At 44.8% G+C, this 25965-nt stretch overlaps 2 protein-coding genes across 4 annotated transcripts; both read left to right on the forward strand.

The window, feature by feature from the left end:
• The first annotated feature begins 6780 nt into the window (after window positions 1–6780).
• Window positions 6781–10125, forward strand: LOC128123711 (rhox homeobox family member 2-like). Its single transcript, XM_052759983.1, has 4 exons — window positions 6781–7385; window positions 7562–8015; window positions 8671–8716; window positions 9915–10125. The coding sequence occupies exons 1-4, from the start codon at window positions 7304–7306 to the stop codon at window positions 10005–10007; spliced, it is 675 nt and encodes a 224-aa protein (XP_052615943.1). The 5' UTR covers window positions 6781–7303; the 3' UTR covers window positions 10008–10125.
• A 2813-nt stretch (window positions 10126–12938) lies between these two features.
• Window positions 12939–24193, forward strand: LOC128123705 (periphilin-1-like). Of its 3 annotated transcripts, none has more exons than XM_052759976.1 (3): window positions 12939–12966; window positions 22955–23661; window positions 23731–24193. In XM_052759976.1, exons 1-3 carry the CDS (start codon window positions 12939–12941, stop codon window positions 24052–24054), a joined length of 1059 nt encoding a protein of 352 aa, XP_052615936.1. In that variant the 3' UTR covers window positions 24055–24193. The 3 variants fall into 3 exon arrangements, with proteins under 3 accessions (XP_052615936.1, XP_052615937.1, XP_052615935.1); XM_052759977.1 differs by lacking the exon at window positions 12939–12966 and having other exon boundaries at window positions 22674–23023; window positions 23207–23661; XM_052759975.1 differs by lacking the exon at window positions 12939–12966 and having other exon boundaries at window positions 22674–23661.
• The last annotated feature ends 1772 nt before the right edge of the window (window positions 24194–25965 follow it).

Here is a 25965-nt window from a genome sequence, read left to right on the forward strand (position 1 = left end):
CAGAAAGGGAGTGCAGCCAGATGGTAGGGAAGGTGGGGAGAAACAGGGAGAAATAGATGTAGGGGAAACAGTAATCAGAATATATATTATGTGAGGAAAAAATATCTATGGTCAATTAAAGGAAAGAAATGCCATAGGAAAAAAAACTTGCTTAATTGCTCAGAAAATGTATCTTGAAGTGGGATCCTAGATCCTGCTGTAGATAAATTTATATATAAGAGTACACTGCTATAGCTCTCCTTTTTATAAACATGAATGGTTTTTCTTTGGGCTGGTTCCCCTTAAGCACTAGCAAGAGTCTTGATTTCACGGCTAAAGAATTTGTGCTTAGCCGGGCGGTGGTGGCGCACGCCTTTAATCCCAGCACTCGGGAGGCAGAGCCAGGTGGATCTCTGTGAGTTCAAGGCCAGCCTGGGCTACCAAGTGAGTTCCAGGAAAAGGCGCAAAGCTACACAGAGAAACCCTGTCTCGAAAAACCAAAAAAAAAAAAAAAAAAAAAAAAAAAAAAAAAAAAAAAAATTTGTGCTGTGTTCTCTCAGTGCCTGGGTGAATTACTTCCTGGATTGGTTTATGTTCCCATAGCAACAGGATGCATGTGCACAGAGAAAACCAAAGAATGCAGAAATTTTCTACATATTTTCAAAAAAATTTAAATATTAAAAGTAAAATTTCTAACAGAAGTTTTAGAGAAGGGAAAGAGAAAAACCAGGAGATCCAAGGAACCGTTCAACTTGAAAAAATGCATCTTGATGACAAAAATCATTGCTATCACTTAGAGAGAGTATAAGGAGTCAGCAGGGAAGGAAGTGAGCCAGGTCATGGTGGTTGGGAGACTCTTGCAGCCTGACTGACTAGCAGCCAGAGTGTGTCTTTATTTATATAGAAGTTAGTTAGCAGGGATACATTCATGATGTTCCAAAACATAGATCATTTCATTTTTGGTTTTGGACATGTGTTTCACTTCCTTTTGCTCATCTTTTAGTCATCATTAATAAACTATGACAGAAAAGAGTTATTATTTCCCATCATTTCCCTCAACTTTTGACATCATTAATAAACAGACTTATCATTCTTACTCACTAACCTCATAACCCAAGTTTTGAGAATCTAGAGGCATATGACAGCCTGTGCTCAGGCTGGTTGCTTTGGTTGCTTCAAGGACACTAGACTAAAACAAAAATGTTCAACCACCCTGGGCATTTTGCCATGTCTCAAGCAGTGTATTATTAACTCTTAGTGGTCAGACTGCCCAGGAAAAGTCTTCAGGCCAAAGATGCTGCACTTACTACTCAAATTCCGACATAATACAATCAATGTTCACATTTATATCCTTATAAATTTGTCTCTATGTCTAATCCTGGCATTCTGTTGTTCCATGGTTGTATGACATTATAGTGCCTCTACATGAGCTAACTTCTAAGAGAGGGAGGTCCTAACACCTCATACTTTTATCATCTTTCCACTCCATACTTTGCTCATCAATATGTCTCTGTGTAGGGCAGAGTTGTATGCCACATAACTGTCTGAGTGTCCAGTGGGAAGAGGCTTGTAATCTGAACTACAGACAATTCCTCTAGCCCATCAAATCTTGTTGATCTTTTTAATTTTATTTTGTTTTGAATATCTTGTTCCTGTGTAAGTACAGGGACAGATGTTTCAAGTATGTCTCATAGCCTCATGAAGAGACCTCTGGCAGACTGCTGTTATCTGGTAGCCAGCAAAATGCCCACCCTGACAGCCTTGTGGAGAGGCCCAGGTACACTGGAGTTGGCCCAGGTACATTGGTGGGCTACAATCCCTCCTACACGGGAGCAGGCTATCTGCCTAATTGCTTCCTTGTTCCCAGCATAAGTCCTCTGTCCACAGGAACACATCTAGCACTAAAAAGGCCAACCTCAGAGGCCCTCAGGGATCCCAACTCAGTAATAGGAGGTACTAATGGCAGTATAGAACCGTTCAAACAGGCAGGAAGACCAGGAAGTGTGCACAGGACAGAGCCTCAGAGTTAAATTAGAAAGTAGACCTGCCAGAAATAAAACCAGAAGGAACAAAGGTGGACCAAACAACACTGTTTGGTGACAACTCAAATGGAATACGAGGTCGGAGAAGGGCACTGTTGGGCTCCTGCAAAGTCAGAAAGGTGGTGGGCAGCGTCTGAGCAGAGAAGCAGCAGAGTCAGGGTGGCATTTTGGAAAGATCAACCTGGACTGCACTTGTGAGAGCATGATATTCATGGTCTGTAAAATCATCTAGCCTCAGGTCAGACTTTGGCCTATGGAGTAAATTCTCCAATGAAGGATATCAAGGCCCTTCCCAGCTTTTTATTTAGACATAATTCTGCAGTGAGTATCACAGCCAAATCAACACACACTAAGTCATTATAACCAATTTCTACTAGTAAGGATTCTTCATTCTCCATGGGTGTCACTGAAGAAGTTGAATGTTCTTACCACCCCACCAGGGGACTATCTGAGTGCTTGTTATGCCAGCCTAAGCTTGCATCCAGGAAGAACAGGTCCCTCTCGGAGAGCACAAGGGGAGTTTATGTGGTCAACTGTGTACACAACAGAACCATTTTTACTGGTCTTTGAGCCCCACAAAGGCACATTTAGGGTCCTGGAGATTTTACAAGGGCCCAGGTTTCCTTCTGTACACTGGACCCTGGTTAGCCAGGCTGCTTTACATGAGAAATCCCCACCACTGTCCTGCAGCCTGCCTCACTTCTGTACTGATGCACAGTGCGTCATGCTCACAGCATGCTCTCATCTGCTGCAGTCTTCTGCTTCTCAGTGGCCTCTTTCCTGTGCACTGCTGGGTACCCCAGCTCCAACCTCTTTCTTGGGGCTCATAATGATTTTTTTGGTTTTTCCGGACAGGATTTCTCTGTGGAGTTTTGGTGCCTATCCTGGATCTCGCTCTGTAGACCAGAATGGCCTCAAACACACAGAGATCTCCCTCACTCTTCTTCTCCAGTGCTGAGATTAAAGGCATGTGCCACCATGACCTGGCGAGGTCCATAATTGGTACATATTTCTCCCCAACCTCGACTCCTTTCCACTGGAAAATTGGCCCAGTTTGTCTCCAGACCATCTCCTGGCCATACCTCTACCATCACTTTCAGAGTTACCCTTCCCTGGAGCTCACTTCAGCCACCCCACCCTCTCCTTCCTCAGGATACTGTCCTTCTAGATGTCTTCCCACCCAGCTCCCAGTCCTGGGCTCGCTCTAAATCAACCCTTGTCTCTCTCTACCATGTGTCTCTTACAAACAGCAGGAAGAGTCCTTACTGAGTCCCTGTAGGATGAGACCTATAACCAGGGACAGGAACTATGGCCTGGATACAGCAAGAACGCTCCAGGGCCTGTTGCTAGGATACAGCATACCAGAGGGGTTAAGCAAGAACACTCCAAAGTGATGTGGCTGGTTGAAAGACTGAAGGGATGATCCCTGACCTGTCCACTCCTTTCCTGGTTCAGAGAGGGCCTGACTCTTCATTATTTCTACACAAGACACCAGTATACACACAAAAAAGAGAGAGGGAGAGAGGAGGAGAGGGGAGAGAATCAGAGAGAGGGAGAGAGAGAGACAGAGACAGAGACAGAGACAGAGAGACAGAGAAAGACAGAGACACACAGAGAGAGAGAACAGCTGCATTTCAGATGAGCCAGGTGGAAGCCTCTGACTTTCCTGCCAAAGACATGATTATCACTTGATGGCTTGAAAGATCAGGCCATGGGGTGCTGAGCAGAGAAAGAACACAGTGAGCTGTGACTAAGTGGGCAGTGCTGGGGTCAGTGTATCCTGTCCTATGAGCCACAAAGGCCTTGTGGGAGAGCCAACCTGGCCGCAGCTGGTTCATGGAATGTCAGGTGTCCCTACTATGCTGACCATGGGTTTGTGGAAGATGTCTCAAATCTAGGAAAGCTTCCCCATTTATTATTCTTTCTGTATGTGACATGATGTCATACGCAGGTAAAAGCTCATCAAAGAATTCATTCCCTGTCAATTATGTTTCTTCTTTTTTTCTTTAAGAAATTTTTTATTCATTTTACATACCAAAAACAGATCCCCTTCTCATCTCTCCTCACAATTCCCCCAACATACCCCCAACAACCTACATCCCTGTCCCCACCTCCAAAAAGGTAAGGCTCCCATGGGAACTCAGGAGAGCCTGGTACATTCAGTTGAGGCAGGTCCAAGCCACTCCCCTCTGTACTAAGCTGTGCAAGGTGTCCCAGCATAGGTAATGACCTCCAAAAAGCCCCGGCATGCACCAGGTATAGATCCTGATCCCACAATTACATTTCTTCTTAGAGCTGAAAAATTGCTTCTAAAATTGCTCATTTGAATTATCTCAACATTCTTCAAGGTAAACTTAATATTGTCTTGGGTTTTAGTTAAGCAGTGATCCAAGATTTTTTTTTAAATTGTGCTCATCAAAAAAAGACTTAGAATTCATTTGTGTTTCCTTTCCCGGCAGGAACTAGCTTTAGGAAACATTTTGGACCACTTTCCTTTTTTGCTTTCCATATTTCTAGAACTGCTCTTACAATCTGCACATTAGCCTCACTCTAGGGGATTGGACAATGGGATGGGAGGGCTTTGGCTACAGATGTTTCTTCATGTGAATGTTGTGACTGTGAATGCACCTGTGTGGACTTGTGCATGCTGACCAAGAAATCCCTCAGGAAAATCTGTGTGCAGATAGGTTTCCCATCTAATAACTATGATGAGCAGAGTCCCATTGGAAAATAGTGTAGAAACTTCACAATCACATGCCTTAACCTGAAGCAGTGGTTCGCAACTTGGGAGTTGTAGGCCCTTTTAACTTTGGGGTCCACAGACCTTAACTAAGACCATTGGAAAACAAAGATATTAAATTATGACTCATAACAGTAGCAAAATTACAATTAGGAAGTAACAACGAAAATGGTTGGGGTCACCACAGCATGGGCAACTCTATTAAAGGGCCACAGCATTAGGAAGGTTGAGAATCACTGACCTAAAGCATTGAGCATGTAACTAAACAAGAAGGAGCCACAAGATTGCATTAATGCATTTCAATCCTGGAGAGTCCCTCACAGAAGATAACCTAAAAGAAAATCACACAGAGCAGTAATTGGGCTCATGAATCACTGCTGTTCTACAGCAAAAGCTGCTTATGGGTACAGGTTTCCTGTCAATGCAGTGATATGTAAGATTGGGCTACTAGATAGCAGCAGGCGAGCAGCAGACATCCTAAGGAGTCAGAGGAGTAGAGTCCCTTCCCCAGGTCCAAGATGGGGACAGCAGAGTCAAGAGGATCAAAGGTAAAGGCAGAGATGGGTGCTGGTTTCCAGACTCACATAGATGACAGCTTGGAGCAGAACAGGCCTTGGTGTTTACCTCTGTTAGCTACTCCCATATTGCACTCCACAGCTCCTCTGGGTTACACAGCAAGCATCCATCTTTTAGGGTGCTGAATCAACCACCAGAGAGTGATATCCCTCTGCATCACTCTTTGCTAAGCCCTGGGAGCAAACTGCCAGAAATAAAAGAATACACCCAGTGTCCTGTGAGCTCAGTAGAAAGGGGAAGAAATGACCAGTCTCTGGGGCACCCTGAATACATGATTGCTTACCTGCTTCACACCAACCCTGGAACAGTGTCTTGGGAAATTTATCTCAGAATCTGGGGTTGGTATGGATGCAGGAGGGAGGTCTCTGTCCTTAGTGAGGAAAAAGCACTCACGTTCAAATTTCTAAGTTGCTCGCATATGTTGAAGGGATGCTAGGGCTAAAATGAGGGTTGATTTGAAACAGCCAAGCCAGGAACACCAAAGAAGAGACACAAAGTGTTTATGGGATCAGTAGGACAGTCAAGCTGTCTCACACTGGTAAAGACAGGGCTCCTGGTCTAGTGTGGGCAGTCCAACCAGGCCACCAAGTCCTTCAGGAAAGCACCCATGATACTATTGTCTCCTAAAATAGCCTAGCTTCTCCAGCAGCTAATTGTGAGAGTGAGTAAAGTCTGTGTCTAAGAAAGCCTCCCATTTCGGTGTTTCAGGGAAGCCTTTCACAATGACTCAGGAGACAAGGAGAAGAGGAAGGAGAGTTGCAGCTGCTTCTTGGTGACTGTGAGAAGACAGAGAGCTGAGGATAATTAAAAGCACCTGGGACAGCTGAAAAGTCAGAGGACACAAGACCATGCAGTGGCTAATGGCGACAAGACAGTCAAGGTCCACAACTCACAAAGCCCTAGTCAGGGATGGATAAAGGGCCTGTGGTGGGAGGGGATTGAGCCACCCCTGACTAGGTGGGCAATGGGTGAACAGAGAATGATCATCTCCTTGGTGTGGGCTAGACCATGTGGACCGTGGGCCCTCCAGTGTCTCAGCCTATGCTATACCAGAGAACTAACCCATCTCCTAACAATTACCTCAATCATTGTCCAGACTCTACCATGATCCTATTAAAAACAAAAACCACGAAATGACAGAGCTCAGTGGCTCTTTTAAATTTTGGGAATGTCACCTACTCTGGAGAGTCTCTCTAACTTTTCCTCAGTTCTGCCCCGTCCTGCAATGATTCTTTGTAGAGCTTCCATCCAGAATTGCTTACTCCTCCTGTCTTTCACCTTCACAGCTGTGAGGTTTGGAGCCAGTACCCAGGGTTGATCTTTGATGCCCTCAGGTATCTGGGTCACCCGAGGACCTTGGTCAAGCACAGCTAGGTAGAGAAAGGTCTCCATCAGAATGAGCTTGTGAACACCGGTGGAATTCAGCCCTGTTGGGAGCACAGTCTCTCAGGAGGATCTTGCCCTGGCCTACCCACATAGTTGCCATCATACAGGGCTCTTCAAGGCAGCACAACCAAGATTGGGGCATTTTGTTTGAAGGACATTTCCATAATTTGATAAAGTGATTTAGCTGGGCTCAAGGGCCTGCTGAGTTTGAAAAGGTCTTTTGGTTACTCCCTATGACTGAATTTGGACAGTCCAGCATTACCCAAAACTAGAGGTGTCAGCTAAGGAGCAAACCAGAGCCACAGGTTCCGCACCCCCACCGCACACACTCACTGCAGTTTTTAAATACTCCCTGCTCTTTGCAGCTCTAAAGTGCTTCAGGCTAAGCACCTCAGAGGACAAGCCCACAGCCACTGAGGCTGTGCAGGCCAGAATGTGTGATTGGACACATTGTAATTACGTTGAGTCTCCAGAAGACAAGCCTTCCGGGTTAAGAGTCACAGCTGTACCTCTGGCGTCAGACCGTGAGGACACGGCTTTTAAGTCTTCAGAACTCGGGTCTGATTGAAAGATTCCTGGCATGGAGTCTCGCCAGTGCTGCTGCCACATTTTCACCAGGTTGCTGTGTCTAGGAGCTAATGAAGACCAGGAACAACAGCATGGTCAGTAAAATGGTTCTGACTCTTCTTGGGCAAAGTCCGGGAAGCAAATTTGGTGGAAAGGCCAGTGGCCAGGCACTTTGATTACCGAGCTCTGCCTGTGGGCCCTCTCCAGGCTTTCCAATGATCCATGGGCCACGATGCTCAGATCTTTATCTTTGTGTTTTTCTCTCTTGCAGGTGGGAATGAAATAGTCCCGAAGGCTGAAGAGGAAGGAGGAAAGAAAGGGCTTGTACAGAGCGAGCTTGCTCAGGGTGAGCTTGATCAGGGCGAACTTGCTCTGGGCGAACTTGCCCCAAGCAAGCCTGCTCAAGAAGAGCTTGCTCAGTCCGGTCTTACTCAGGAAGCCACAGGAGTGGTAGAGGAGGGAGAAAACGAAGAAGAAGAAATGGAAGGAGGACAAGCTGGAGATGGTAGTTCTGGCGCCATGGACAAGGGGATCCAGGCAGAAGGTGGTCATGGCAGCAGTATTGAACAGCAGCCTCAGCAAGAGGCGGCAATGCCTGAGGGCACCAACAGTCTCCAGGCTGGTGACAACCTGTCTTTCCGGAGACGCACCAGATTCACCCAGTCTCAGCTGCAGGACCTGGAGCGTCTTTTCGAAGAGACTCGCTTCCCCAGCTTTCAAGTAAGGTAAGCAGAAGGCCTGTTAGGCGCCTGGTTTTCTATCAGTGCATCCAGGCTGTCCTTTGGTGCTCCCTGACCCCTGATTTCCTCTACAAACAAAGCCACCATGTCTGGACCCTCCAGCAGAAAATGGATTCTGGAGTAAGCAGATGTGCCCTAGTCCAACTGGAAAGATTGTGTTTTGTTGCCTGTTTAATTGACACGTGAGTGGGAAATTTAGACAATGCTTGTTCTAAATAAGTCTCTGTAAGTATGAATGAGAAGCCTGAGTTGTGGCTGGGAAAATGCAGGAGGGATTCCACCTCAGATTAAAATTTGACTAACACATTTCATCGTGGAGGCTCTGTTAATGAAGCTTTACATGATAAGTACATAGACCACATACCTGTGTTTGGGGGATTACCCTTAATTTTGGTCCCTGAAAGAAACCTGTTACTGAAGTAAGTCTCAAAGTATGTGTGAGGAATACTGTGTGTGTGTCTGTGCGAGTGTGTGCATGTGTTTGTGTATGTGTCTGGGTGTGTGTGTGTGTGTGTGTGTGTGTATGTACACATGTCCACACACACAAGTGTGGACACAAACATTTAAAAGCAAACAGGACATGTCTTTATACAGTTTATTTCCACTACAAGGCCTGAATGTTGGAATCTTTTCACTTCAGGAAGGATCTTGCAATATCAATGGGTGTGCCGGAAGCAGATGTGCAGGTCAGTATTTTTTAAAAAATTAATGTTTTGGAAGGGCTCCACATCTTGTGATGGTGCTGTCTAGAAGAGAGGTGTAGCAGCAAATTGGGACCTGATGTTGCATCCCAAGGATGCCAGACCCAGTCCACAGCCAAACTAGGCTCAAGATGATGAAACACCTCCATTTTCTCAGGCAGGAAATGCCAACCTGGACACCTGAAACCTAAGATGCCAAGGTGCTTTGTCTGACCCTCAGTGAACATAGTGTGTTCTCCATGACCTTCTGAAGGCTGTGCAGCCCGCATGCCTCACTTAAGTGAAGAGACCATGTTCTTGCCCACCTTCAGCTCTTTCACTCTGTGTGTCTCAGAAAACCTTTTCTCAGACTTCTTGATCTAGTCTGTAAATGTCCCATGCCTGGCTTAGTTCTGAATCAATACTGGGACCAGGAACCTCAAACGACCCATAACCCTTTTACCAGGCTTTTGTTGGTTATGTATGTGAACTCTGCTCACCATTACAATCAGTCCTGACTTTTCCAGACCACATGCCCACAAGGGAAAAGACCTATACACAGTATGCTTGGAGGCTGGGGAGGAAGCATAGAACAGGAAGAAGTGCCCTTTGTCTCATAAAATGTGCATTGTGGATACTCATAAAAGGCTATCACCATGGAGCCTTTTACAGAAAGCTTTGGGCCTTGAGATAGTACTCTGGGGTTCCAAGAGAACTGTTTTTGATACTTTTCAACACACAGCAAGGACTGAACTAGATCTGCATGCTTTCCTGAAAGAATGCGTTAAAAGTATCAAGTGATGGAGAGAATAGACTATATTCTGGGTCTGTTCCATAGCAGAAGGACTGGGTGTGGGGGTACATGTCCTCAGCGGCTTCATGGGGGTGTTTTGACTGTTTCAATGAGAATGAAACCTGTTGCTTCCAGCATTCTGAACAATCAGTACACACTTGAGGTAAGTCTTCAACCGTTCTTGGGGTTAGATCGATAAACAAACAGTTTCTGGGCAAACAGAAATGTGGTACTTTGCTAGGGGAGTAGCTCTGTCCTGGAGCACATACCTAGCACATACTGGCCCAGGGATGGGTTCCATAGATGTTCTAAAATGCTAGTAAAATTGAGCCAGTATACGTGGTTAAAGGATATGTTCTTCAGTGGTGGTACAGTACAGTGTACTAAAGCAACCCTTTCTTCTGCTTGTAGGATTGGTTTAGGGCCAGGAGAGCCATTTTCAGAAGCAATAGAAAGGTGGTGCTGATTGATGCACCACCTGGTCCCCACAACAACGATTCCTGAAGATTTTGGAGCAGCTCATGTGTGGCCTCTTTCCAAAGCCAGATGACCTGGAACCTGGCCCTGCCCCCAATGTCTCGGCCGCCTGTGCTGGTCATGACAACCTTTTCTTCCCTGCAATTATCTCCACAATAAAGAGGTGGATTCTAAGTATGTTGGTTCCATTGTTTTTCAGGTTACTAAAATGTGAGTATAAGTATTTGAACCATATTAGCCTATTCCAGAAATGGCATTTATGGCAGGAGGTGACACTGGCAAGCTGTGGTCACTGTGCCTTGCTGAGTGAGGAAGATTTCCAGGTGCTATGCTGCTTCATGCTGACCCCACATGATTCTCCACACCCTCATCATGGGCTTGTCAACTCACTCCACCTCTGTGGAACAATTATTTATAATGTCAGGTGGGGCAAGTCTCCAGCAGAGGACACTGTGTTTCTAGTCATGGCTGTTCCCACCCATACTCCAGTATGTCCCACCCTAGACCTAATCCCCAAGGGGTCATGGTGGGGAATCACACAGGGAGAAGCAGAGATAGACAGAGAGATGGGTTCACTGGGGCCCTGGAGGCATCAGGAGGAAGGGTCCTGAGGCTCCACATTGGATGTTCCAGCAAGACATGACTTTCCTGAGTTCCATACAGGCCCTTGCCACCATCTTCCAGGTACAGAGTGTTATCTGGTGACATGCTCCAGTTCCTGGCTGCCACATCCAGTGGCTTCAGTCTTCTCACTGAGGCTGATGTTCCATGAACGGAACCTGTGGGTGGCATCCTGTGCCTCAGCTGACTGTGGATTCTCATTCTGTGCTCCCCGGTTATGTGGAACTGAGATGTGCTGTTGACACTCTTCCTGGGGAGCCGGGAGAAACTGGGAACAAACATCTTCTAAGCCTAGTTGGAGCTATCAAGCCTTTTACTTCCTGTGTCTTAACCATCTCTCCCTTATTATGATATGTTTCGCCTCCATTTGGAATGTCTTTTGTCTTCAGGAGCTTTCCTCCAAATGGAATGTCTTATCTTGGAGGAAACGGCTACACAAAATGTGTATCCAGCTACAGGGCCAGATCCTGTGGAGGCATGCTCTAGGTGACCACATGTCTGGCTCAGTTTCTGACTGGACTTCCTATCAATTAGAAGAGGCTCCACTTTTCTGTAGCTTACATTGCTGTGCAAGGGACCGTGTGTCTGTGAGAAGGCACCTTCATAAAACATGGACGGAGACTGTGGGGAGACCAGGTAAATGTGTGAAAAGGGATCTGTGTTTCTATTGGCTGACTACACATGACTGGCTGGCATCTGTGTCTAAGGGTAAGCGTTTTCATTGATACTTTAAGAGAAAAGACTTTCTGCTGTTCATTGAGGACATTTTGTAAACATCCCTTCACTCAGATATCTCAAATCCATATACAACTTCCTCCTGAAATCACGGGGCTCGGTTTCTATGACTTCCCTTGTGTAGTAGGACTTATTAAAGTCAGAGCCCCCACTTCAGGGACTCTGAAATCCCTGTCTTACTGCTGGGTTTACCACGCTCTTGAAGAACTTTCCACCCACAGAGAGCACTGTGAGCATAACCACCATGCAGCGTCAATCCTTACCTTCCGGATCTTTCTCTCAAGCCCTTTCAGTCCATAGTAGCAGTGCTCTATGTCTTCCCTTCAGTGAAAGGCTGGATATTTCCTCCAAAACAATGAGCTGTTTGATTTAGCTAATATCCAGCATTATTTGACATGGTTTTCCTATTTCTAGCCATGGTGTTCACATTTATAGGTTGAGATGTTTGCCCTACAATATAATTAGAATTCCTGGGGGCTGTCCAGCCATGCTGCAGCTCTATGCACAGCTAAGCCTCCAGTTCTAATACTTCTTTTTTATAATTAGTTAATTAACCAAAAGCCAGATATTTCTATGCACTCCTGTGAACAGTGGGAGGGTATAACACAAGGAAGAACAGCACTAGTCATCCTGATGTACACAGTATGTGACATGTGAGGTTCAGGCTTCCCTGGGATACATGAGAGACTGTCACAAACACAAAACGAAGAAACAAACCAAAGGAAAATACTGCATTTTCATTCTCAGGTCCTATTAACACCCCACTGTAGCTGGAGTTTTCTCTCAGGGGCCCACCAAGCCCAGGCAGCCCGGCAGCCCACTTATAAAATAAACACACAGATGCTTATGTTATTTAAATTGTTTGGCCTAATGGCTCAGGCTTCTTGTTATCTAGTTCATATATCTCAAATTAACCCATATCTATTAGTCTATAAGTTGCCACATGGCTCGTGGCTTAGAGGTACCTTACATCTCGCTTTCCATGGCGGCAGCTGGTAGCGTCTCTCTGACTCAGCCTTCCTGTTCCCAGAATTCTCCCCTCTACTTGTCCCGCCTTTACTTCTTGCCTGGCTACTGGCCAATCAGTGTTTTATTTATTAACCAATCAGAGCAACACATTTAACATACAGAACATCCCACAGCACCCCACCCCAACCCCAGCACTCTGAAGCACTGTCAATGAGGTCAGTCACTCTACCACAAGAAGTGCACACAACCTCTCCACTGTTTATGGCCTTCCAGAGTCTGTGGCACTTACTCTGCCCAGGTTATTGTACAAATGCACCCTCAGCCCTCAGCAGTTTGTACTGCAACACAAAGGGTGCAGTTGGTGCAGTGTCTGAACTTGCAGAGCTGAGAAGCACTGGACAGGACCTTCTATAAGCATTCTAATGCAGATTCTTCACTGGCTGTCTGGAGTCTGTTAACTTTTGCAAGGGTTGCACTGGCTGTTTCGAAGTGCTGCACAACACACTGTAAACATGGGACTAAAATGCCACTGCTGAAGGTGGAGGTCCGGAACTGGCCTCTGCTTTCAGAGTCCTTGAAGACTCTTGAAGCAGACACATGCAGAGCTGACCCTGTCTACTCAATGTTCATCTCATGTGTCATAGAGAGTCGGAAATGTGGGGTCTGGAATGTTGAGAAATTTTCCAGTCTTCACCCAAGCCTCATGTGCTCATTGTGAGTTTTTCCCACCTTCCCCAAGAGATATGGTCCACACATTTCCACAAGGCCTCAAAATTATTGTTTTTTTTTCTTACTCACTGCAGATTTGTTCCCATAGTTTACCACCACCCATTTCCTAGGAAGATAATTCCCCAAGACCAGGGGACTCAGTTGAGATGCCACTTGGAAGGTTCCTTCTACACTCGCCTTGCCCAAGGGCCACACCTTCCCTGTAAACACATCCTGCTCACTGAAGCTCCAAACTGCTGTGAGGGGGGAGACACTGCCAGCCGCAGCCATGACAAGCAGCATGTTAAGATGCCGGTAAGCCACGAGCCATGTGGCAAGGTATAGATTTATAGAAATGGGTTAATTTAAGATATAATAACAGTTAGCAAGAAGCCTGCCACGGCCAAATAGTTTAAATAATATAAGCATCTGTGTGTTTATTTTATACGTGGGCTGTCGGACTGCCGGGGCATGGCAGGACCCAGAGAGAAAACTCCAGCTACACTGCTGTTGGTTTTGGACCTCAGGGGCTCAGTCCATTGCAACTGTCAATCATTCCAGGAAGCCAGAAAGGAAGGCTTCTGATTGGTTACAATAACTTGGATGTTAGGTCGTTAAGGTATAGAAGAGAAAGAAGCCTTCCTGGTGGAGTAGTTCTCCTGCCAGAAGTATATGGGTCTCCCCCTCAGAATGTGAAGAGACACAAAGGAAGGCAAACCTTGAGGATCTTCAACAGCATTCCTGTCATGGAGCATGGAAACATCAAACATCTGCCTCTTGAGGGACCTGACCAGGAAAAATGGAAAGGTCAGTGCATGTTAGGAGTGGTGGGTTGGCCATGTCCATGAGGAGATGTTGTTCCTCAGAGGTGACTGGAGAGGAGTGGGGCACTGAGGGCTTCACCTGCCTTGATGTCATAGCAACTTTGCACCACCCTGGTCCCTGTCGCCTCTTCTTTCTGTTTTCTACTTTCAGGTGCTGAGACACCGATGCTCTCCCCATATGAAGAGGGAAGAAATGAGGAAGAGGGTGGAAGGGACCACCCTGTGTCGGGAGCCCAACAGCAGAATGGAGAGGAGTAGAACAGAAAAACAGGGAAGACTGGAGAAGGTCCTTCTGCTGCTGTACCTTCAGGCATCATGGATGACCGAGAGAGTGCCAGTCCCAATAGCCAGGAGAATGAGCGTCCACCTCAGAAGCCAGTTCCTGAGAGCATAGGGGGTACCGAGGCTGTGCAGCTTTGTGATCTGTGTACAGCATATATCACATCTGGTGCCTCGAGTACAGTGTATGTCAGTAACAGTGCCTGGTGTACAGCCTCTGCCTGTTACTGTGCGCCAGGTACAGCCTATGTCTGTGACTGTGCCACAGGTACAGCCTGTGCCTGTTACTATATACAGCCTGTGTCTGTTAATGTGCCCCAGTTACAGTCTATGACAATCACTGTGTCCAATGTACACACTATATGACTGTTACTTTGCCCCATATACAGCCTGTGCCTGTTACTGCCCCATATACAGCCTGTGCCTGTTACTGTCCCAGGTACAGTCTGTGCCTGTTACTGTGCACCGTGTACAGCTGTGCCTGTCACTGTCCCATATACAGTCTATGCCTGTTAATGTGCCCCAGTTACTGCCTATGCCAATCACTGAGCCTCGGGTACAGCCTATGCCTGTTACTGTGCCCCAGGTACTGCCTGTGTCAATCACTGAGGTCCAGATACAGCCTATGCCTGTTTCTGTTCCCCATGTCTGTCCCGTGCCATTTACTATGTCCAATGTACAGCCTATGCCAGTTAAGTGATCGAGCACACCACCTATGGCAGTTCCTATTGCACACCCTATGCTCTTCCAGGTGGGTGCTGTACAGCCATACCAATTACAGTACCCAGTGTTCAGTCTATGCCAAGTACAGTGTCAGCCAATGAGCAGCCTGTACCATTACAGGACCCCATGTCCAGCCTGTGTCAGTTCTGACGCCCAGTGCACAGTCCATTCCAGTTACCGTGCCCAAAATGCAGCCTGTGCCAGCGCTGGGGTCCTGCAGCTGCCTCTGTGACAGGGCTACAGCTGCAGGAGTTGAAACACCTTTTCCAGAGAAATCACGATCTAGTGCTGAGGAAGGGTAAGCACCTTGTGTGGCTTCAAGTCCCTTCATAGGGAACAAGCTGGTACAGAGAGGCCTCTGGCTCTCTTTCAGCTGTGCTTCTTGTCTTCATTTACTGAAAATTTCAGATTACATTTTGAAGTTTTATTGTGTCTTGGCATGAGTGTGTAGGGGGACGAGAGGAGCTGTGTCTCACATTTGGAGGTCAGAGGACAGCTGGAAAGACCTGGTTCTCTCCTTCCAGGATGTGGGTCCTGGGCTCAAAGTCATCTCCTCAGGCTGGCTGGCAGGCATGTTCATCTGCTGAGCCATTTTGTCTGCCTCCATTTTGCCCTCCAGAACCAAAGTCACCCACACATTCCAGCCTGCAAGACCCCTGCCTTGCTGTCCTAGGCTTCCAAAAGGGAGTGGGAGCTCTATAAACTGGGAGTGGAGCTATTCTCATGTAGTATTTAGGTGGAACAAGTAGAAATGTTTAGCGGGGCAAGCCTGAGGTATGGTTGGGATAATTCAGGTACCACACTGCCTTTGTTTATAATGTTGATACTTCTGTATCCCCCCTCCCTCCTCTCCTCACATGGCTCAGTCTGGTCACATCCACTCTGGACTCTCCCAGATGTCCCTGCCTCTGGTTATGCTCTCCCACAAAACTATTATAGACTTTTCTTCCACCATACTAGGTGCAAGTCATGTTCCTACTTCTTTATGTCTTTTTTTACATTCAGTATTTATACCAATATCTATATACAAGTGCACTCCAGTCCTTTGATGTTGGCATCCTTAGGGTAGGTTTTCTCTGTGGAGTAGTCCTGGGGTTATGACCAATAAAGGATTCAAATTAGTGTAGCTGGGGATTCCATGATCCTAAACTGTTTGAAATACTGCAAAGTAAGCATAGATTTTATCCTTACAGGAGTATATGGGTGTGTGGATAGTGGACAGGCAGAACCCAGCACTGATAATGTTGACGTAAGCTTGGTTAAACAGAGACTGATGGGAATGGGAAAGCATAGAGTCCAAATGCCCGGTCCCTCTGCTGTTTTGAAGCATCTGGTGAGGCCACACATCTTTGTAATTATCTGAAGCACGCTGGTGCATCTGCCTGAAAATCCTGCTGACTTCCTCCATAGTGAATTACTGTGGGGAGGCCGGAAGGGCATGCAACGTTTGGACATTTGTCCAAGGACTGTTGTGCAGTACTGGGGTGGACACTGGGCCTCGACATTCTAGGCAAGCACTGGACTCTGTTCCAGCCCCTCAGCCCCACACAGCAATAGAGTAGCGAGACAGCAGGTTCTTCTGTGCAATCTAAATTATAGAGAGCAGCTAATGTCACACGAGGTTTTTTCTGATTATATCCTGATTACCCTACTGAACAAATCCCTCTTCCCTCTCATTGCAGAGATGGTTCAGGAAGAGGAGAGAACAGATCTGGTGAGGGAAGAATCAGCCAGGACTTAGCAGTGCTTCTCCTGGGACCCGCTCCACCTTAATCTAAAGATTGTGCAGGATCCCCAGTGTACCCGCCTTGACCAGGATCCACTTGCAGATGCATTTTTGCCTTCCGCCCACATGTTGTTACATCTTTCTTCCCTAAGAACCTGTATTTGAAATAAATAGATTCTCAATTTGCTTTCTTCATGTGTCTTCTGCATCAGTATGTTATGTATGACAGTTATCAATGAAATGTCATTAAAAGAAAATGACAAGGTCTCCTTTTGTGGGGGGACATCACTGAGTGAGCATCAGTAGCCTTTTATGTCATGGGAGTTTGTCAAGTGGTGTTTACAGTGACTCATAAATTCTCCTGTCCTCCATCATAGTGTTTTCATCCTCACCCTGACCACGTTGTATCACACATGGGCAAGAGGAACATTGAAAATCTCTAGGGAGATGGTGTTTATCCAGACAGAGCTGGTTCTGACCATACCTGGGATTTCATACCAACCATAGAATCTGAGAGAACCATTTTTGTTTGTTTCTTTTTAAATTGTTTTGGTTTTGGTTTTCTTTTTCCAGTGGACAAAGTGTCTGTTGTGGTGACAAGAATGTTTGTCAAGTAGACAGAAGCTAGATGCATCTGGAAAGACGGAATCTCCATTGGAAAATGACTCCATCCTGTAAGCCAGTCTGAGGAGCGTTTTCTTGATTAGTGATTGATATGGAGAGGTCCCTCCCACTGTGGGTGGAGCCACCCCAGAGCAGGTCATCCTGGAGTGTATTAGAAAGCAGCCAAGAGGACCAAGCACACAGCCTCTGCCTCAGTTCCTGCCTCCAGTTCCTACCCTGACTTCTCTCAATGATAGACTGTGAGCTCTGAGAGGAAATAAACTTTTCCTCCCCAGTTTGCTTTAGTTCCTGTGTTTTATTGCAGAAGCAGAAAGCCAACTAAAGCCAACTCAAATAAAGAAATGGACTGATAGAACCTCTCTTCCCTCACTTTCTCCCAAGTCTCCTCCTTCCAACTCCTCCCATGCCTTCCCCCACTACTCTCACATTAATTGTCTCTTTTCAATTATTCTTCCTTCGTATAGACATATGTGTATGAATAAGTGTGTGAATATGGCCTGCTGAGTCTGCTTTAGTTGTTGGTGTGTATGTGATTTCAGGGCTGCTCCTTTGCCTTGACTAACCACTTAGAGGTCTCATCCCTGGGAGAGGTCAATTCCCCTCTCTCTGTAGTCACTAGCTGCCCACAGTTCTCTGTCTAGGAACAAAATAATTGAGTCTGTATCCCCATTGCACCCTTGATAAATTAATACTAGACCTCTGTGGATTGTCACACTAACAGAATATAACCCCTCTGTCATTTTTAAACTGCCTGAAAGATTTTGCTGGGCTATATAATCTTAAGGGAAAGAATAAAGGTAGAGTTAAAATGCATTAGAAGGAAAACCTCAGAATGAGAGTAGGAAATCATCAGGTAAATAAAGAATAGAGACTGCAAAAGAAGAATAAAGAAAGGTCTGAAGGAAACAGTCACGAGTGTGTGTGAGTCTTTTTCCCTAACCCCCTCAGATAAAAAGTCATAGTTCCCAGTAGTAGGCACTCACTCTGGATTCCCTTTGAGCCCTGCCCTGTTGGAGGCTCGTCCCCCAGGCAATGGTAGTGTCTTCTCTTTCCCTCTGGCTCCTACATTCTTTCCAACTCCTCTTGCACAGGATTCCCTGAGCCCCGAGGGGAATGATTTGATAGACACATCTCATTGAGGATTGAATGTCCCATGGTCTCTCACTTTCTGCAGATTGTACATGTGAGTTTCTGTATTTATTTTCATTTGCTGCAGGAGGAAGTTTATCTGATGGTGACTCATCAAGACAATGATCTATGGCTATAAGAGAATGTTTTTAGGAGTTATTTTTGCTTTAGCGGAACAGAAGTCTTTGGTTTTCTGATAGGGTCCTGTCCATTCTGGTTTCAGGATCTTGGTGGTCTGCACAGTGTTGGGGATAGGTCCATCTCATGGAGTGGGGCCTTAAATCTAATCAGTAATTGGTTGGTTACTCTTACAGGTTTTGTACCACTATTGCATTAGCACAGGTCATCATTGTGTATGAAAGGTTTTGTAGCTGGGTTAGTGTTTACCTGTAGTGTGCAGAGTACCTGCCACTACCATGAGCACTAGTCAGTAGTGGTGAAGGCTCTAGATAGGCCCCAGTTCAATTTCTCCATGTTATAACTCTGTGAGTTATATGGGTGTTGTCTTCACAATAGAGCCTCACCATCAGTTTGTAGAGAGCAATCAATGACCTTGGCAGGAGCCTAGGTTGTGTGAGTGTTGCCTTAAGGCCCCTGTGGCCAACAACTCAATTAGATGTAACCCTTTCCAGAACTGGAGGCTTCATTTTGGTGATGAGAAGTGCTCAGTTGAGGCTCTGTCTCTCCCATTGTTTGGGGAGTTTTATTTTGATCTCCTTCATATGTGTATCTATTTGTGGAAGTCTTTACTGTATCAGAGTTCCATACGACCTTCAAATAGCCCCTTAATTTTAGCTGCACCTTCCCATACTCCCTCTCTCATTGTACTCTTTCCTTTCCCTCCCATATAAAATGACATATTAAACATTCTTTGACAATTTTGTATTTGTAGATAATGTGTTCTGATTACTCTCAGCTCTTGACTTCTTTGATCAGTCCTGCCCCATCTTTCCCACTTAACCCTCACCTGAAATCCCTTTTCCACATTCACATCTTTTTTTTTTTCGTGATCCACTGAGTTTCACCAGCCTGTCTGTGTGACCATGGATTTGGTACTACCCTTTGTAGCTCAGTGACCTCATCAGTAGGTGTACAACTGAAGATAATGATTGCCCTCCCCCAGAACCTATCAGTAGCCCAAAGGTCAGTAGGACATGTCAGTGTGGTGTGAGCTCCTTCCATATCCATGATTTACTTCTGGCAGCTCTAGTCTTGTATAAAACTAGTACCAACCGTCCTAACTGCTCTGAGTTCATGATTGCAATGCCTATATCATGCCCAGAAAAGTGTATTTTTCAGCTTTTCTCCCCATTTTACATCTCTTGCATTCTTTCTATCCTCTCCTTTTGGGTATTCCCTGAACCTTAGAGGGGTGATATGAATGTTCTGTATAGAGCTAAGAATTCAATTATCAGTTGTATGAGCTTTGAGTCTATGTCTTAACTGTTTCCAATGCAAAGAGAAGCTCCTTGATGAAGGCTGAGAGCAGCACTAATGTATGAATATGAACATAGGTATTTAGAAAGCAGGTTAGTGCCATGTCAATTTAGATACAGAAAGAGTTGTAAGTTACTTTTTGGGCCTAAGACTTCTTCCAATATCTTGTTTCCTTGTTTTACAGTACTGTGTATGAATTCCCTCCTGTAAAGCAGGCCTGAAACTCTACCAGAGAATAGTTGTTTACCCCTATAACTTTGATGTTACTGTAGTACAAGTGGGCACATCTTGTCTAGCATGTTGGAATTGTAGTTCATAATGCCTTTTCTACTCCAGCAGACTGCATAGCACCTTCTAACACAATGGAAGTTAGATAGCCTGGAGGAAATTTCCAGTCTGCTAATAGAATTTTGTAAGGAATTTTGTACACTTATGAGGTAATGCATACTGTGTCTGCCCTTATGCATATATATATGCAAATTGAACTATTTGCATTTTCCCCATTATAATTATTAGTTATATTTCTATACAGACTGTATGACAATTTGTAGCACCAAAAAAAAATCACTCTAGGGCATTGAATGAATATAGGTCTCAGGGAAATTACCTGGAATGGGGCTCTAATGTTATAGGGTGCTTTCACTGACATAATTCCTCATATAGCAAATAATATCCTGGTGCATTTGCCATGAGAGTCACTAGAGTTGTTACATTGTAGTTGCTTGTGGAGCTTCTAATGTAATGATGAGTTTCTTTCACATATGCCTTACAGTAAGAGGAGAAATTCTTCAATTTCTTGGTAAATAACTAATTCCAGGACAGTGATGAATTAAGACAAATTGAATTAAGTTGAATAAAGAAACCCACACTCTAATTGGAGAACTACAAACTTCAAGATGTTTTAAAAATAAAGTATCAACAAGGACATGATTTTCTTACAAAAATAACAAGTTGAAGATTCTTTGTGACCTGTTATGCACTCAACTGACATCAGGAATTTATGTGACTCTCATGAATCGCTGTTCCATTTGGGGAAACTGACTCTTGTGTCTGAATTCCTAAATGATTTAGATTGTCAGCAGCTCTCCTTAGACACTACAGATTAATCAGTCAACAATCAGAATAGATCACAATGGTTAAGATACCAGAAATTAATAGAAAACTTTAAGCATAATAACTTCTGCCTGAAAAGAAGTGTGAATTTCCCCCACTGAGTATGTTTTCTGCAGTGATATCGTATTCTGTAAATTCCTGGTTTAAATCTTTTAGTGTGTTATTATTGCTGTTACAGTAATGTTCAATTTTGTTGTATAGACGAAAATTGATGTGGCCCCTCTGTAGGGTTTCACTGTTTTGTTTGCATATGCTTCTACTCCACTCCCTTTTCTCTGTCTCTTCGTGTCTGTTCAATCCCACTTTCTTTCCTCCTATCTGTCTTTATCTCCCCCATCTTTCTATCACACAGAACAAGCTGTCGTTCATTAGTCATGATATGGCCTCTCCTGCTATGGTCCTTAAATTTCACTACTACCCTTTCCTGGAGTGTCTTTCAACTGCTCTTGATTTGCCTTGGCTGGCTATCATCTGTTCTTTGTAGAATAAAATGTCATTTCCTTCAGACAGCCTTATGTAAGGCCAAGTTATTTTCCCTTTGTGCATGTTTTTGTTGTTAGTGGTGTGTCCAACCTTTTAAAGTCAATGTGTTTGTCCAGTACATCGAGGATGTCACAACAGATTAACTTGATCTCAGTTTTAACCATTTGCCGGTACTTGCAAATCATCTTTAGTTTGTCCTCTCCTCCCTTGTTTTCTTCCTTCTATTCAAAGCTGCTGATTATTCTCCAGGATGCTCTTCTGGCTCCAGTTACATTTTTATATGCAACAGATAAAAAGTTTCATTCTTCAACAGTCAGCTCCATATCCATCCCTGCTGCTTTCTTCATTGATTCCACCATTTCGTCATATCGCCAGGCCTGCTCTGCCAGCTTTGCCTGGTACACCAGATCCTCCCAATCATCCATAGCGGGAGCAGCTCCAGCAGGGTATGCACAAAGGATGGAAGCAGATAACTTCAACTCTCAGCTTCTCACTCCGTGTCCAAGCAGTAAAATTGGCGGTGCCTCGTTTATTTAGGTCTTACTTAATTTTTAAACTTTAAGAAATGAAAATACAATCACATCCTTTCCTTTCCTGTTTCCTTCCATTCCATATCCTCTCCTCCTAGATGCCTCTCAAATTTATGATCTCTTTTCCTTAATTTTCTCTCTCTCTCTCTCTCTCTCTCTCTCTCTCTCTCTCTCTCTCTCTCTCTCTCTCTCTCACACACACACACACACACACATATATATATGAATACAATTTTCTGAGTCTATTTAATGTTGCTTGTATATGTATATGAATTCAGAGATGACCACTTGGTATTGGTAACGAGTTAAAAGGGTCATCCCTGGGGAAGACTAATTCTTTAGCAGCCTGTGGTCCATGTTTACTCGTGGAACCTTGTGAGATTTCCCACTTTCAAGTTAGCATATTGATTGGTATTTTCCTTGTTCAGTTTTTGTTTAGGAAATCATATTGTTGAAATATCATGGGTGAAGCTTCCCTTTGATTTCTGGTTCCTACAATCTTTACTCCTCCTCTTAATGATGCTCCCTGAGCCTTAGGAACAGGAGTTGTTTAATATATATTGGGGCTTCACGCCCCACAATCACTTGTTCTCTGAATTTGAGTGTTTGTGGTTTTCTGCAATGGTCTCTCTCTGTTGCAAAGAGAAGCTTTTTTTGGTGAGGGGTGAGAGCTACACTTATTTGTAGTAAGTGGAATTCACTTAGGAATTGTACAGATTTAGTCAAGTGGTAGTACTGCATTCTCCTCTAGGATGCAAGACCTCACTAGCCCCAGCTAAGTGCCTAGCTTTCAAGCACCTGGCATGATTTCTCTGCTGTTGAGTGGGCCTAAGTCTAATTAGAGAGCTGTTGGTGGGGTTTCAGCAGCAGCGGTGGAACGTACGTGTTGGAGAGTTCTGATGACGAATTTTTAGACAATAACAGATTCTTGAACTGAGCCATGAGTATGGTTAGAAATTGAAAGTGAACAGGAAGGGAAGTACACATTTCTGTTCGCAGAAGTACAGTGGCTTCCATGAGATGAGATGTGGTCTGAAGGATGGTGTGACTACAAGCGACTTCCAGGAAAACAAGCGCAGGGATGGTATGACTGCAAGCGACTTCCAGAAAAACAAGCGCCTCCTTGGAAACATCCCAGTGATGGCAACCATCGATTAATTAACGTTGTGCCAAAGAGACCGCCTCTGGGAGACAAGAGACCATCTCTGCTAGCCAGACCCGATGAAGGAGGCTACAGTAGATACTATTGTCACGTTGATTACCAAAAATGGGATGAGGGCCGCTGTTTTTCTCAGAATCCAAGAAGTGGCCCACCCTACAAAAGAGGCCCTTATGGCTACCGATGGTCAAGAGATGAGTATGCCACAAGCCGACAGCCTCAATACAGGGCCATGAGAAACGGCTTTAGAAGAAGACGTTTCTATTCTTCCCATTATTCAAGACAACGATCTCCCCATGAACGGGGCGCTCCTTTTTTGAGAGAATCACGTGTGGACGGGAAGGACTCCCTACCCAGCAGATTTGGCTCCAGTCTCAGCAGGAGAAGCAGGATGCGCTCCTTCCATCAGTCTCGGCTTAGATGTAGAGAGAGACCCATCCAGTTTTTGAAAACATCAAGAGATACTGTGCCCTCAAGTTCTTCATCCAAGGTGTTCAAAAGCCCCAGCCGGCTGACTGAGAAGGAACAGGCTGATGCTGCAAGCAAGTGGGCTAATGAAAATCCCAAGAAGTCAGAAGAAAATAACTTGGCTGAAATTTCCGAGTTTGAGACGGGATCCAAGGCACCGTTATGTATCAACCAGACAGAAGAACCTGAGTCAAACACAACAGCTGGCCCGAAGGGATCCAAGGCACCATTATGTATCAACCAGACAGAAGAACCCGAGTCAAAGACAACAGCTGGCCCAGAACTGTGTGAAGACAGCCAGTTTAGCAGTTGTTCAAAAGCGATTGCCTCAAAAATCACAGAGATTAAGAAGGTTTACCGACAAGTCTGTGAAACTTTCAGGATGGTGGTGGAAAGGCTGGTTGAAAAGGATCGTTCATTAGAAAAACCTATACAATTTGCAATGAAGCAGAGTTTGCATGAAATAGGTGAGCAACATGTTGAAGAACTCAAGCATTTCATTATGGAGTATGATAATTCTACTCAAGATTTTGGAGGCCCTTTTTAGAAGAATTAGGGCTCAGTTCAAACAAATTTTTAAAGCTTCTAGACTTTTCCCTTTGGACTTTTTAAATCCTTACTATTTTGTGATGAAGAGAAGTACTTTATGATAACTGACCACATTGCTAGTATCAAATAAACATCTACAATAGCTTTTAAAGTCTCCCTATGTTTGCCCTATGTGTAGAATCGTCTAATCTATCTTCTTACATCTCCTCCCTCCCAAAAATAATGTTCAATTAATTTTTTAATGTTTGATAAAGTAGTTCTGGAGAGCAGCTCTCTGTACTTTACTCATGATCAATAGTCTTCCATGGTGTGCTGGTCTCCGGGGTACAATTTGTAGTTAGAGATCATTCCAGGTTGCATCTCATAGGCATTGTTAGCAATTTGAGTTGAGTTTGACTTGCTGCCTGCTTTTTTTCTGCTTTGCAACTTTCCGTGGTGTCAAACTATGCTGTCTTAAGGAAGTAGAACTTAGCTGTCTTGCAATATTTGCTTTGAGAATAATTCTTCTTTTGTATAGGAAAGAAGCACTTAAAAAAATCTCTAAATGACACATTAAAACAAAATCTTCTTCTCAAGTCATTGAACTTAGTGTGTCTCTTCTATGAAGTGAGGCTCCTAACTGCTCTCTCTGAACAACATTATAGATAAGACTGATAGGATGGGGTAACCTGAGATACAAGATACATTTTAATTTGAAATTTCTCAGAAAACCTTCTGGTAGTGATAAAAAATTAGACTATACAACAACCTGGAGTTTTGTATTAGGCCTGTTCTTTATCAAAGAGGGACCTGACAAGGAGCTCATGATTGGGATAAAATGATAGATTTCTTTGTTAATTTCCGTGATCTTAGTTCTGTAGATTTAGAGAATCTCCCTCTTCACAAGTGTTATCATAGAAACAAGGCAGAATAAGGCATCACACCATAGGGAATGGGCTCTAAAAAGGCAGTTCATAAGCTAGGAAACAAGGAGGACCCTAAGAGGGACACATGGATCACCTTGGGAAGGAGAAACAGAGGATATCTACATGAGTAAACTGGGGGTGAGGGGGGCAGTGGGGGAAGGGGATGGGGAGTGAGAACATGGTCAAGCTGGGGCAGTTGGAGTGGGAGAGCAATGAAAGCGATATCTTGATAGTGGGTGTCATTATGGGACTAGGGAGAAACCTGGTGCTAGGGGAATTCCCAGGAATCCACAAGAATGACCCCAGATTAGACTACTAGCAATAGTGGAGAAGGTGCCTGAACTGGCCTACCCTGGTAATCAGATCGGTGAATATCCTGTCATCATAGATCCTTCATCCAGTAACTGATGGAAGCAGGTACAGATAACCACAACCAAGCACCAGGCCGAGCTCCAGGAGCCAGTTGAAGAGTGAGAATAAGAATGAGGAAGGCAGGATCAGGATCATGATGGGGAAATCTACAGAGACAACTGGACCAAGTTTGTGGAAACTCACGAACTTTAGACCAACAGCTGTGCAACCCTCATGGGACTATACTACCCTCTGCATGCAGAAGAAACTTGGTTTCTTTGAGGAGCCCCTGGCAGTGGGATCAGGATCTATCCCTGGTGCATGATCTGGCTTTCTCAATCCCATTACCTGTGGCGGGACACCTTGTTCACCCTTGACACATGGTGGAGGAGCTTGGTCCTGACTCAACTGAATGTACCAGGCTTTCCTGTTCCCACATGGAAGGACTAACCCTTTTGGAGGAGGGGATGGGGCATTGGGGGGGAAGGAGGGAGGAGATGGAGGAGGGATGAGAGGGCGATCTGTGGTTGGTATGTAAAATGAATTAAAAAATTAAAAAATGAAGCCAGCTCATGTATTTAGAATAAGATCTAGTCCGTGTACCCAGGATAAGACCTGGTCCGATTGCCAGGGGATGGGATGAGGAGAACTTG

Source organism: Peromyscus californicus, unplaced genomic scaffold, assembly GCF_007827085.1.
Source record: "Peromyscus californicus insignis strain IS unplaced genomic scaffold, ASM782708v3 Scaffold_41__1_contigs__length_357258, whole genome shotgun sequence".
In the NCBI taxonomy this organism is placed as follows: domain Eukaryota; kingdom Metazoa; phylum Chordata; class Mammalia; order Rodentia; family Cricetidae; genus Peromyscus; species Peromyscus californicus.